This window comes from Pseudophryne corroboree, chromosome 2 (assembly GCF_028390025.1).
Source record: "Pseudophryne corroboree isolate aPseCor3 chromosome 2, aPseCor3.hap2, whole genome shotgun sequence".
Taxonomy (NCBI): Eukaryota; Metazoa; Chordata; class Amphibia; order Anura; family Myobatrachidae; genus Pseudophryne; species Pseudophryne corroboree.
In genome coordinates this window covers 113,656,579-113,671,436 of record NC_086445.1, presented here as the reverse complement: position 1 = coordinate 113,671,436, position 14,858 = coordinate 113,656,579, and the positions used below count along the sequence as shown (strand labels likewise).

Below are 14,858 nucleotides of genomic sequence, written 5' to 3'. Positions count from 1 at the left end.
CACTTGAAGTAAGTACAGTATGCCAGACTCTATAATAGACTCGTGCCGAGGCAGGTGTATGGGCCTGCAGCATAGTTTGAATCACAGCCTTCGAAAAGCCTTTTGTCTTTAGAATTGATAATTTAAGAGCAACACCGTCAAAGATAGACGGTCCAGTTTCGGATGGAGACATGAGCCCTGAGAAAGAAGGTCCCGTCGTTGAATGGGTTGCCCCCACTGAAAAGCCCTGGAGATCATAGAACCAATGCCATCTAGGCCACCAGAATGAGGTTTGCTCCTTCTTGTTTGTACTTCCAAAGAACCAGAGGTAGAAGGGCCACTGGAGGGAGATGTATGGTAGACACAAAATACACTGGACTGACAAGTGTCTATGAATGCTGCCAGGGGATCCCTGGTGCAGGATTCAAACACCTGAACCTCATGTTTGTGGCAAGAAGCCATGAGATCCACGTCTGGAAGACCCCATCTGTCCATCAGTTGGAAGACCTCTGGGTGAAGAGTCTATTCTCCGGCGTCAACATCCTGGCGACTGAGGAAGTCTGTTTCCCTGTTGAGTACGCCTGGGATGAATACTGCTGATATGGCCGGTCAATGACGTTCGTCCCATCAGAGAAATTTAGACATCTCTTGCGTTGCCATCTTGCTGCGAATTCCGCCCTAATTGATATATGCCACAGTTGTGGAATTGTCCGACTGAACCTGAACTGGCCTGCCTTGGAGTGGAATGCAGGCTAAGGTCAATGCATTGTACACTGTTCTCAACTTCAACACATTGATTAGCAAGTGAGATTCATCCAAGCTCCAAAGTACCTGAAACAAATGATTTTCGGTTACTGCAACCCAGCCACGAAGGCTGGCGTCTGTCATCAGCAGTACCCAGTTGGGGAACCAGAAGGGGCTTCCCCTGGACAGTTGCTGGTCTTGGAGCCACCAGGTCAACGACAGCTGAACCTCGTTAGTCAGAGTTATCATTTGTGATCTAATGCACTGAGGTTGTCCGTTCCATCTGGAGAGAATCAGTCTTTGCAAAGGGCGGGAATGAAACTAGGCAAACTCCACCATGTCGAACATTGACACCATCAGTCTGAGAATTTGCATTGCTGAATGCACAAATACTCGAGGACGGTGAAGGAAGTGGTGTATTTTGCTCTGCAGTTTCAAAACCTTGGGACTAATTCAGACCTGATCGTAGCAGCAAACTTTTTAGCATATGGGCAAAACCATGGGGGCCATTCCGAGATGATCGCAGCTGTGCTAAATTAAGCACAGCTACGAAAATTCACACTGACATGCGGGGGGACGCTCAGCACAGGGCTATCCCGCCCCGCATGTCAGTGCTGCCCCCCCCCTGCAGAAGTGCAAAGGCATCGCACAGCGGCGATGCCTTTGCACTTCAAGGAGTAGCTCCCGACCAGCGCAGCTTTAGCGTGCTGGCCGGGAGCTACTCATTGCTCCCCGGCCCGCAGCGGCTGCGTGTGACATCACGCAGCTGCTGCGGCCCGCCACCCGTTCGGTCCGGCCATGTTTGCGTTGGCCGTACCGCGCCCACGAAACGGCGGCCAAATGCCAACGTTCCACCCCCCCCCCGCCCAGCGACCGCCTCTGCCTGTCAGTCAGAGGCGATCGTAGTGGCCCGACGCCAGCGCACTACGGCACCTTTCTGCCCCAATCGAACCGCTGCGATAAACTGCAGTGTGCGATCGGGTCAGAATGACCCCCCATGTGCACTGCAGGGGAGGCAGATATAACATGCAGAGAGAGTTAGATTTGGGACTGTTATTTTGTTTCTGTGCAGGGTAAATATTGACTTCTTTATTTTAAACACTGCAATTTAGATTTAAGTTTGAACACACCACACCCAAATCTAAGGGTGTGTACACACGGTGAGATTCGGGCTATGCCCGATTCTCACTATACGACAGGGGCTAGGTCGGCACATAGTCAGTATTCGATACTGACTATGTGCGATTTTGGCTAAGTGACAATTTTTACTCTCTCTTCTATAGAGATAGTCAAGATTGACTTGCCTGCACAGTCTACTCTTGCGATGCCGACCGCGCGGGACCGCGCATCGGCAATGAATCGGGATCGCAAGGTGACTTTCACCTTGCGATCTGCACTAACTTTTCTTACGATTTTGACTATATAGTCAGAATCTGTGTACACACCCTTACTCTCTCTGCACGTTATATCTACCTCCCCCTGCAGTGCACATGGTTTTGCCCATCTGCTATCCTATCAAATTTGCTGCTACGATCAGGTCTGAATTAGGCCCCTTCTCCGGTGACCGGTACAATCGTTGACTGGAAGAGGCCAGAAGCACACCCAGATGTACCATCCTTTGTGATGGGGTAAGGGAGGATTTCTGTCAATTTATCATCCAAACGTGATGTAGGAAGGCTACTTTCAGTTGGAGACGGCCGAGGAGAACATCATGAGAGTTCGACAGGATCAGCAGATCGCCCAGGTATGGGAGAATCCGAATACCTTGGCGACGGAGATGTGCTGCCATGACCTTTGTAAAAATCCTGGGTGCTGTAGCTAGGCCAAACGGTAATGCCTAGTACTGATAATGGTGGTTGCAATAGCAAAACGCAGGAACTGCTGATGCGAAAGAGCAATAGGAATATGCAGATACACAGCCTGTATATCCAGGGAAACCAATAAATCCCCAGGTTCCATTGCTAAAAGTATGGATCGCAAGGTCTCCATGCAAAACCTGGAAACTATCAGAAACTTGCTTAAAGATTTAAGATTGAGAATAGGCCGATGTGACCTGTTGGGGTTTGGAACTAGGAACAGGGTCGAGTAGTAGCCTCTGCCCCGTTGGGACAGAGGAACTGGCAGTATCACTCCTGAGTGCAGAAGTGAACTGACCACATTCTGTAGAATTTGAGCCTTGTTCAGGTCTGATGGTAGACCCGTGGCGAAATAATGTTGAGGGGGTCATCCCTTGAAATAGATCAGAATCAGCTTTATTGGCCAGGTATACTTGCGTATACTAGGAATTTGTTTTCGGTTTGCTATACAACAGCCAAGTAGGTAACAGATAAGCAGGTGGGGGGGAAGTAAAGTCAGACAGATAGGTATACCGTAGGTACACAAGTAAGTTACATGTACGTCTAGTCAGTCAATGTTCAGGAGTTCAGCAGGCGGACCACTTGGGGAAAGAAACTTTAGAGGCTTCTGGTGGACCTGGCGAGGACGGCCTTGTAACGCCTGCCTGAAGGAAGTAAGTTAAACATGCTGTGGCCGGGATGTAGCTGGTCTTTTACTATCTTCATTGCCCGCTTTTTAGCTCTGGACAGGTACAGGTCCTGGACTGAGGGAAGGTCGGCCCCGATGATCTTCTCTGCGGTTCTGACCACCTTTTGGAGCCTGCATCTGTCCCTCGAGCTGGCGGAGCTGTACCATACGAGTATCGAGGCGCACAGTACCGACTCCACAATCGCGGAGTAGAAGAGGAGCAGAAGCTTCTGTGGGATGTTGAACTTCCTTAGTTGCCTGAGGAAGGAAAACCTTTGCTGCGCTTTCCCTACAGTGGCATCAGCGTTGGACCCCCATTTAAGGTCCCGGGAGATTGTGCTCCCTAGAAACTTGAAGGAGTCCACTAGCGATACCACTGTCAGCAATCATTAGCGGAGGTGCACTAGATGACTTCTTCCTGAAGTCCACTATCACCTCGACAGTTTTGAGGGTGTTGAGCTCAAGGTTGTTGAGGATGCACCACTGGGCCAACCGGTCTACTTCCCGTCAATAGGCCGATTCATCCCCGTCCTTGATGAGGCCGATGACGGTGGTGTCATCGGCGAATTTGATGATCTTTACTGATTGCGCCTCTGAGGTACAGTCATTTGTGTACAGGGAGAAGAGCAGGGGTGACAGGACACAGCCCTGAGAGGACCCTGTACTAATGGACCGCGCTTGAGAGGTGAATTCCCCCACTTTCATCACCTGTGTCCTATCTGTCAGGAAGTCTACTATCCAAGAACAGGTAGCTTCTGGGACCCCTAGGCGAAGTAATTTGGGGTGGAGGATGCTGGGGACGAATTGAAGGCCGAGCTGAAATCGACAAACAGGACCCTCGCGTAGGTACCGGGAATGTCTAGGTGCTGCAGAATGCAGTGCAGGCCCAGGTTGACTGCATCCTCGACACACCGGAGTACACAGATGGAGTACCCGTGAGAGTACCTCTTGCACCAAAGCATCTGAAGTGGTCGTGGTCCAAACCTGCGAGAAGTGCATAAGTCGGCCTTCCACCCCCTGAGGTCCCCCCCGGGGGCAGGCACGCACAATCAGGGTACAGGCTTGTCAGTCTATGCTGCAGGATGACGAGCTGCCCAGGATTGCTTGGCCTTGGATTTAGAGGTTTTGCAGGGTGTTTGCGCCCAGGGAATGTCTGACCTTTCACTTTTCCTTATGGATGAAAGGTACGAAAATTGGCAATTTTGACCCGCTGAGCAGAATTAGTTCGGGGTAATAAAGCAGCTTTGGCCGCAGCCAAGCATGTCACAATTTTATTTAGTTCTTCACCAAAGTGAATGAAACCCGTAAAGGGAAGATTTTCCAAAGTTTTCTTGGAATCTGTGAATACCAAATTGCTTTCTAACAAATATTTAAAATGCCCGCTCTAATATATATATTGTAGACGCCTGCACATCTTATTACCATGTGCCATGAATGTGCGCTATACATCGCAAAAAACTGCATCCCATAAGAGAAAACAATACACCCACACATTATCTGAGTTCCAAAGCTCATTGATGTATATATTTGTTATTAAAAGGATATGTATTCAATATACAGGTTGAGTCTCCCTTATCCAAAATGCTTGGGACCAGAGGTATTTTGGATATGGGATTTTTCCGTATTTTGGAATAATTGCATACCATAATGAGATATTATGGTGATGCGACCTAAGTCTAAGCACAGAATGCATTTATGTTTCATATACACCTTATACACACAGCCTGAAGGTCATTTAATACAATATTTTTAATAACTTTGTGTATTAAACAAAGTTTGTGTACATTAAGCCATCAAAAAACAAAGGTTTCACTATCTCACTCTCACTCAAAAAAGTCCGTATTTCGGAATATTCCGTATTTCGGAATATTTGGATATGGGATACTCAACCTGTATCACAATGTACAATATACATATAGTTACATGGTTACAATTCATACAATAAGCAGTTAATACATACAGTTACAGGCCAGCGATACAATTACCATATCTTTCTCATATAAATTTGTCCCTCCATATCACTCTCTCTCTCTCTGTAAAATGATGCAGGAACCGGACTGGCAGCATCTCCACCAACGTCTGGGACAAAACAGCAACTAGCAACTGTGTGTCTCTGTAATGTGTTATCTAGTTTAAGGGAGGGAACTTTCTCATTCATGATGAGTCACTGGTCTGTTCGTATGCTAAACAGGTTCAGCCTTGAAAACATCCAAAGGGCTGGCCTGAGTTTCCTGTCCACTACCTGTTTGGAATGTCTATTGTTCTAATAAAAGTGATTTTAGCTTTCATACATTTAATCATAACTCCTTGTTGCAATGTCCTACAACTTAATAACAAGTATCAAATGCATCTACACATTAATCTGGTTGCTTTAATACCAAATATGACAGGTCTATATTGCTTCGTTCCAATAATACACATACATGACATTACTCCATTATATAATTTTAAATCATTATGATGTCTGGCGCTTGATATTATTATAATTATGTGCTGTATGAAATAAGTGTCGAATCCATCTCTGTAGCATGTCCGTGTAAATGCGTATGTTACCATATATTTCTATGCTCGCTGCGCGTATTTGCAAGCATAGCGACTCATAATGTGTGTAGTCTGTATGTTCTATGTAATATTTTTGACTTCGACAAATCCAAATCTACCTTCCAAGAGCATAGCTAAAGAATATGTCATGCCAGCACAGATGTAGCAGATGCCTTTGCTACTAAAACGCCAGCTTCATATAAAGCTTTTACAATGTAAGAAGCAGCAGACTTAATATGACCAAGATAAATTCTGCATTCATCTGATATATCTAAAGGTAGTTCCTCTTCTTTGCCTGAACCCATGCTTCAGTAGCCTTTGCGGCCCAGGAAGCTGCCACTGTGGGCCTATGTATAGGCCAAGTGAGAGAATAAATAGATTTCAGACAGTTTTTTATACGTCTATCTGTTGGATCTTTCGGCGAGGAGACAGTGGTGACACGCAGAGTGGACAACACCACGAGACCTGTGACATGAGGCTCCACTGGAGGTGGCGTTTCCCATATCGTACAGATAGCTACTGGCAGAGAATATCAAGCCAACGCATGCTTAGACAAGGAACTTTTTACCCAAAGTGTTCCAGGGTTCCTGCCTAATTTCCATTAAATGATCAGAATGGGTGAACACTGCTTTTTAAACAAATCAGTCTTCTGCGCAAAAGGTGTGGGTTATAATTCATCTGAGAGTTGAAGAATAGCTTCATCAAGAGCAGAGACATCTACCAGAATGGGAGTGTTTTCCTCTGCTGCACAGGAGTCTGAGGAGGAAGGTGAGCATACAGCTGTCGCTGACACAGACGACACATCTGAGAGGACTGTGATTGGGAGGATGAAGTAGCCTGCTTAGAGGAACCAGTGCCATGTTTATGCCCTGTCAGAGCCTTTTGTCTAGTCAAAGATTGTGTTAGCTGTTGCATCTGATTAGATAGAGTATCCACCCAAGGTGGATTTACTACTGGTACTACTGTATATTGGAAGTGCCACATGGGGGCCATAAGGCGGTCAACCAGAGTACCCAACAGACATATACAGTGGTAGATGCTCAAATTAGCTTAGTGGGGTATTTCTAAGCAAGAAAAAAAGCATTTTGTTTCCCCAGCACCCTGAATGATAATAGTAACCAGATTAAAATCCTACACAATATTAGAATTCAGAGATCTTGATTACATGTACTTCAAGCCGCGTCAAGGCCTCTCTGTATATTGGGGGTCCAAAGTGCTATATCTAGGTGCAGGGTGTGGCACCCCAAAAATAAGCGTAGGCCAGAAAGCCCAGGGCAGCATACCAGTGATAAAACTATAGTGTTAATAAATTAGTGTTAAGAAGCTGAAGATATATACAGAGAGTGATACAAAAATAATGAGATGTAATTAAAATAATGAAGAAATAGTGTTAGTGAAGAAATTAGTAAGTGATAAGTGTTGATAGAATGTAAAGGTATGCCACAATAGAGCCATACAGCCCAGCCAATCCAGGGGCACCGCACCCCACACCTCAATTACCCCAATCTGGGTCTATGATTAACCAGCAAGGAGCCACATGATAATGGCGCCTTACTTAATATATACAAGCTAAGAGCTACCTACCTTGGAGCAACCCCATAGTGCTCCATATGGCTTATCAGGTCCTGCACCGCCTCCTAATGCAGGATCCTATCTGCCTCTCACAACAGTTAAGAAAAGGCCACCCAAGAAGGCTCCTGCGTGGAGGTAGGAGGTGTGGACTCACTAGGAAAGTCTGCTGTAGACTGGTGCCCAGAGCCAGGGGAGAAGCTACAGGTCAAGCGCCGCCTCCCATATGCTGGTCTTCCAGCCCAGGTACTAAACGGGCCTATTAAATAGGTGTTTAAACACATAGACCTGTGCCCAAGCCTGCCCCGGTGGTCTAGTGGAGCACCTGTTCTGTGACAGTGTCCACACCAGCGCCACGGTCCGTCTCCAAGAAATGTGGCGAACCACAATTTAAATGCGGGTCCCGGAGAGGGGACCTTCTTACCTGCCCTCGTTGCTGGCCACGCAGTCTTGGGGTCCCCACAGGAAGCGGTGCTAGTTGCAGTATGCGCCCTCTGCAACAATTTCCCGTCTGAGGATCTGGCCAAGCGGGCGCCGGTAGGGCGGTGATGGTGCTGCAGCGCTGAAGTCACACTGACTTACAGTGCTGGCAGGCCAAAGTAAAAAAATCTCTTCACAGAAGTAAAAATTCAAAAGCTGTTGGGGCTACTTCAGCAGCCCCCTGTCACAGTGCACCTTCTTCCTGCAGGCAACACCTTAAAACTGACTGCCTGAGCATGGAGGTCGGCTTATGGGGGAGAGGAGCCGTGCATTCTGGGACAGCTGAAAGCTTTAACTGTTTGGTACCTGGACTCTCATCCACCACCTACTGTACAACCCTGCTGTTCCCTGTGGAACCGACCCTGATGAAGAAATATCTTTTATAATGTAAACTTTTCAAATATTGCTTGTAGTAGTTTTCTACCAATTTACAATATACATAATTGAATGTTCTACAGCTTATAATAATATACTGTTTAAATACATGATAGTATAAAAACATAAAAAAAATAGAAAAAACTGTGATAATCAAAACAAAACTTACCTCCACTAATTTTTCAGATATTATATTTTTAATTTTTCCACGACGCCACTCATAATCAATCTGAAGCTGAACAGCAACATGCATGTCAATCTGCCACTGTACACTTTCCGGTTCCGAGCTTACATACTTTTCAGACATGGCTGATTGTAAACTGTAACACAACAAGTCATAAAAAAAATGAGAACAAACAAAATATTTTATTTAAAAAACACTATATTTAAAAGCTGTGAAAACTAAAGTATTATTTATTTATTAGCAGTTTCTTATATAGCGCAGCATATTCCGTTGCGCTTTACAATTAAAAATAAGATTTTACTTACCGATAAATCTATTTCTCGTAGTCCGTAGTGGATGCTGGGGACTCCGTCAGGACCATGGGGAATAGCGGCTCCGCAGGAGACAGGGCACAAAAGCAAGCTTTTAGGATCACATGGTGTGTACTGGCTCCTCCCCCTATGACCCTCCTCCAAGCCTCAGTTAGGTACTGTGCCCGGACGAGCGTACACAATAAGGAAGGATCTTGAATCCCGGGTAAGACCCAAACCAGCCACACCAATCACACCGTACAACTTGTGATCTGAACCCAGTTAACAGTATGATAACAATGAAGTAGCCTCTAAAAAAGATGGCTCACAACAATAATAACCCGATTTTTGTAACAATAACTATGTACAAGTAATGCAGACAATCCGCACTTGGGATGGGCGCCCAGCATCCACTACGGACTACGAGAAATAGATTTATCGGTAAGTAAAATCTTATTTTCTCTAACGTCCTAGTGGATGCTGGGGACTCCGTCAGGACCATGGGGATTATACCAAAGCTCCCAAACGGGCGGGAGAGTGCGGGTGACTCTGCAGCACCGAATGAGAGAACTCCAGGTCCTCCTCAGCCAGGGTATCAAATTTGTAGAATTTTACAAACGTGTTCCCCCCTGACCACGTAGCTGCTCGGCAAAATTTTAAAGCCGAGACCCCCTCGGGCATCCGCCCAAGATGAGCCCACCTTCCTTGTGGAATGGGCATTGACAGATTTTGGCTGTGGCAGGCCTGCCACAGACTGTGCAAGCTGAATTGTACTACAAATCCAACGAGCAATAGTCTGCTTAGAAGCAGGAGCACCCATCTTTTGGGGTGCATACAATATAAATAGCAAGTCAGACTTTCTGACTCCAGCCGTCCTGGAAATATATATATATATATATATATATATATATATATATATATATTTTTAGGGACCCGACAACGTCTAGCAACTTGGAGTCCTCCAAGTCCCTAGTAGCCGCAGGCACCACAATATGTTGTTTCAGGCGAAACGCTGACACCACCTTAGGAAGAAACTGGGGACGAGTCCGCAGTTCTGCCCTGTCCGAATGGAAAAACAAATATGAGCTTTTTTTTTTTTTTTTTTTTTTTTAAGACAAAGCCCCCAATTCTGACAATCGCCTGGCCGAGGCCAGGGCCACAACATGGTCCCTTTCCATGTGAGATATTTCAAATCCACAGATTTGATCTGTTCAAACCAATATGATTTGAGGAATCCCAACACTACGTTGAGATCCCACGGTGCCACTGGAGGCACACAAGGGGCTGTATATGCAATACTCCCTTGACAAACGTCTGGACTTCAGGAACTGAAGCCAATTTTTTCTGGAAGAAAATCTACAGGGCCGAAACTTGAACCTTAATGGACCCCAATTTGAGGCTCATAGACACTCCTGTTTTCAGGAAGTGCAGAAATCGACCTAGTTGAAATTTTTTTGTGGGGCCTTCCTGGCCTCACCCACGCAACATATTTTCACCACATGTGGTGATAACGTTGTGCGGTCACCTCCTTCCTGGCTTTGACCAGGGTAGGTATGACCTCTTCCGGAATGCCTTTTCCCTTAGGATCCGGTGTTCAACCGCCATGCCGTCAAACGCAGTCGCGGTAAGTCTTGGAACAGACAAGGTCCCTGCTGGAGCAGGTCCTTTCTTAGAGGCAGATGCCACGGTTCCTCTTGGAACAGACATGGTTCTTGCTGAAAGCAAATCCCATCTTAGCTCCCGAGGCCATTAGTCCTCTGTGAGCATCTCTTGAAGTTCCGGGTACCAAGTCCCTCTTGGCCAATCCGGAGCCACGAGTATAGTTCTTACTCCTCTACGTCTTATAATTCTCAATACCTTGGTTATGAGAAGCAGAAGAGGGAACACATACACCGACTGTTACACCCACGGTGTTACCAGGACGTCCACAGCTATCGCCTGAAGGTCTCGTGACCTGGCGCAATACCTGTCCCGTTTTTTGTTCGGGCGGGACGCCATCATTTCCACCTTTGGTCTTTCCCAACGGTTCACAATCATGCGGAAAACTTCCCGATGAAGTTCCCACTCTCCCGGGTGGAGGTCATGCCTGCTGAGGAAGTCTGCTTCCCAGTCGTCCACTCCCGGAATGAACACTGCTGACAGTGCTATCACATGATTTTCCGTCTAGCGAAAAATCCTTGCAGTTTTGACCACTGCCCTCCTGCTTCTTGTGCCGCCCTATCTGTTTACGTGGGCGACTGCAGTGATGTTATCCCACTGGATCAATACCGGCTGACCTTGAAGCAGAGGCCTTGCTAAGCTTATAGCATTACAAATTTGCTCTTAGCTCCAGTATATTTATGTGGAGAGAATTCTCCAGACTTGATCACACTCCCTGGAAATTTTTTCCCTGTGTGACTGCTCCCCAGCCTCTCAGGCTGGCCTCCGTGGTTACCAGCATCCAATCCTGAATGCCGAATCTGCGGCCCTCTAGAAGATGAGCACTCTGTAATCACCACAGGAGAGACACCCTTGTCCTTGGATATAGGGTTATCCGCTGATGCATCTGAAGATGCGATCCGGACCATTTGTCCAGCAGATCCCACTGAAGAGTTCTTGCGTGAAATCTGCCGAATGGAAGCGCTTCGTAATAAGCCACCATTTTTTTACCAGGACTCTTGTGCAATGATGCACTGACACTTTTCCTGGTTTTAGGAGGATCCCGATTAGCTCGGATAACTCCCTGGCTTTCTCCTCTGGGAGAAACACCCTTTTCCTGGACTGTGTCCAGAATCATCCCTAGGACCAGCAGACGTGTCGTCGGAACAACTGCGGTTTTGGAATATTTAGAATCCACCCGTGCTGTCGTAGAACTACTTGAGATAGTGCTACTCCGACCTCCAACTGTTCTCTGGACCTTGTTCTTATCAGGAGGTCGTCCATTTTCTTTGAAGACGAATCCTCATTTCGGTCATTACCTTGGTAAAGACCCGGGGTGCCTTGGACACTCCAACGGCATCGTCTGAAACTGATAGTGACAGTTCTGTACCACGAACCTGAGGTACCCTTGGTGAGAAAAGCAAATTTTGGGACATGGAGGTAAGCATCCCTGATGTCCCGGGACACCATATAGTCCCCTTGTTCCCAGTTCGCTATCACTGCTCTGAGTGACTCCATCTGGATTTGAACCCTTGTAAGTGTTCAAATTTTTCAGATTTAGAATCGGTCTCACCTAGCCTTCTGGCTTCAGTACCACCCTATAGTGTGGAACAATACCCCTTTCCTTGTTGTAGGAGGGGTAATTTTATTATCACCTGCTGGGAATACAGCTTGTGAATTGTTTTCAATACTGCCTCCCTGTCGGAGGGGGACATTGGTACAGCAGACTACAGGAACCTGCGAGGGGGGAAACGCCTCGACATTCCAATCTGTGCCCCTTTGATACTACTTGTAGGATCCAGGGGTCCTGTACGGTCCCAGCGTCATGCTGAGAACTTAGTAGAAGCGGTGGAGGGCTTCTGTTACTGGGAATGGACTGCCTGCTGCAGTCTTCTTCCCTTTCCTCTATCCCTGGGCAGATATCTTATAGGGACGAAAAGACTGAGGCTGAAAAGACGGTGTCTTTTTCTGCAGAGATGTGACTTAGGGTAAAAAACGGTGGATCTTCCAGCAGTTGCCGTGGCCACCAGGTCCCATGGACCGACCCCAAATAACTCCTCCCCTTTTATACGGCAATACATCTTTGTGCCGTTTGGAATCTGCATCCCCTGACCACTGTCGTGTCCATAAACATCTTCTTGCAGATATGGACATCGCATTTACTCTTGATGCCAGAGTGCAAATATCCCTCTGCGCATCTCGTATATATAGAAATGCATCCTTTAAATGCTCTATAGTCAATAAAATACTGTCCCTGTCAAGGGTATCAATATTTTTAGTCAGGGAATCCGACCAAGCCACCTCAGCTCTGCACATCCAGGCTGAGGCGATCGCTGGTCACAGTATAACACCAGCATGTGTGTGTATACTTTTTAGGATATTTTTCTGATAAGCATGTGAGCGCCTTATCCACCCTGAGGGGTGTTTCCCAATGCGCCTTAACTTCTGGCGGGAAAGGGTATACCGCCAATAATTTTCTATCGGGGAAAACCCACGCATCATCACACACTTCATTTAATTTATCTGATTCAGGAAAAACTACAGGTAGTTTTTTCACCTCACACATAATACCCTTCTTTGTGGTACTTGGAGTATCAGAAATATGTAACACCTCCTTCATTGCCCTTAACGTGTGGCCCTAAAGGAAAATACGTTTGTTTCTTCACCGTCGACACTGAAATCAGTGTCCGTGTCTGGGTCTATGTCGACCGACTGAGGTAAATGGGCGTTTTTACAAGCCCCTGACGGTGTCTGAGACGCCTGGACCGGTACTAATTTGTTCGCCGGCCGTCTCATGTCGTCAACCCACTTGCAGCGTGTTGACCTTATCACGTAATTCCATAAGTAAGCCATCCATTCCGGTGTCGACTCCCTAGAGAGTGACATCACCATTACAGGCAATTTGCTCCGCCTCCTCACCAACATTTTCCTCATACATGTCGACACACACGTACCGACATACAGCACACACATAGGGAATGCTCTGATAGAGGACAGGACCCACTAGCCCTTTGGGGAGACAGAGGGAGAGTTTGCCAGCACACACCAAAATGCTATAATTATACAGGGACAACCCTTATATAAGTGTTCCTCCCATATAGCATTTAATATATATGTATATCGCCAAATCAGTGCCCCCCCTCTCTGTTTTAACCCTGTTTCTGTAGTGCAGTGCAGGGGAGAGCCTGGGAGCCTTCCCCTCAGCCTTTCTGTGAGGGAAAATGGCGCTGTGTGCTGAGGAGAATAGGCCCCGCCCCCTTTTCGGCGGGCTTCTTCTCCGGAGATTGTGAAGTCTGGCAGGGGTTAAATACATCCATATAGCCTCAAGGGCTATATGTGATGTATTTTTCGCCATACAGGTATTCTACATTGCTGCCAGGGCGCCCCCCCCCGCGCCCTGCACCCTCCGTGATCGCTGTGGGAAGTGTGCTGACAGACAATGGCGCACAGCTGCAGTGCTGTGCGCTACCTGAGGAAGACTGAAAAGTCTTCTGCCGCCTGGTTCCGGACCTCTTCAATCTTCAGCATCTGCAAGGGGGTCGGCGGCGCGGCTCCGGGACGAACCCCAGGGCGAGACCTGTGTTCCTACTCCCTCTGAAGCTAATGGTGTCCAGTAGCCTAAGAATCCAATCCATCCTGCACGCAGGTGAGTTGAAATTCTCTCCCCTAAGTCCCTCGATGCAGTGAGCCTGTTGCCAGCAGGACTCACTGAAAATAAAGAACCTAAAAACTTTTTCTAAGCAACTCTTTAAGAGAGCCACCTAGATTGCACCCTTCTCGGACGGGCACAAAAACCTAACTGAGGCTTGGAGGAGGGTCATAGGGGGAGGAGCCAGTACACACCATGTGATCCTAAAAGCTTGCTTTTGTGCCCTGTCTCCTGCGGAGCCGCTATTCCCCATGGTCCTGACGGAGTCCCCAGCATCCACTAGGACGTTAGAGAAACAACAGTTATAGAACAAAACTAGGCAAAGACAGACAGACAGAGGTAGGAAGGCCCTGCACGCAAGCTTACAATCTATAGGGAAATAGGCTATGATACATAAGGATAGATGCTACCTGTTACATAATGGTCCCTCAGATTGCTAGGTTCTTAATGGGTTGTATGATATGATCACCCAGCAATGTTGGAAGACAAAATGTGAGGTTATGTAGACTGTACAGAGAGGATGTAACTGAGTAGGGTATGATTTTTACCTTGAAAAAAAATATATGACACCACTAATGAACCAGAGGTTTACTAGTAATCTAGTGAAATTAGACTAAATCAAACAAGCTATTACAAGCATTAGGCGTACAGTGAGTTACACTAGTACTGAACATGGGAGACAGTCATTTCTAGATATCCAGTGATTAGAGAAAATAAGAATTTACTCACCGGTAATTCTATTTCTCGTAGTCCGTAGTGGATGCTGGGGACTCCGTAAGGACCATGGGGAATAGACGGGCTCCGCAGGAGACTGGGCACTCTAAAGAAAGATTCAGTACTATCTGGTGTGCACTGGCTCCTCCCTCTATGCCCCTCTTCCAGACCT

The 14,858-nt window shown here is 46.9% G+C and overlaps 1 protein-coding gene across 4 annotated transcripts in view; it reads right to left on the bottom strand.

Annotated features, from left to right (window-relative positions):
* Positions 1 to 14,858, bottom strand: part of RNF17 (ring finger protein 17) — a 1,464,292-nt gene that overhangs the window by 351,182 nt on the left and 1,098,252 nt on the right. For all 4 annotated transcript variants that reach the window (XM_063951617.1, XM_063951615.1, XM_063951616.1 and 1 more), the window contains one exon: positions 8,381 to 8,531. In XM_063951617.1, coding sequence (XP_063807687.1) covers positions 8,381 to 8,531 — 151 coding nt within the window. The remainder of the gene's footprint in view (positions 1 to 8,380; positions 8,532 to 14,858) is intronic.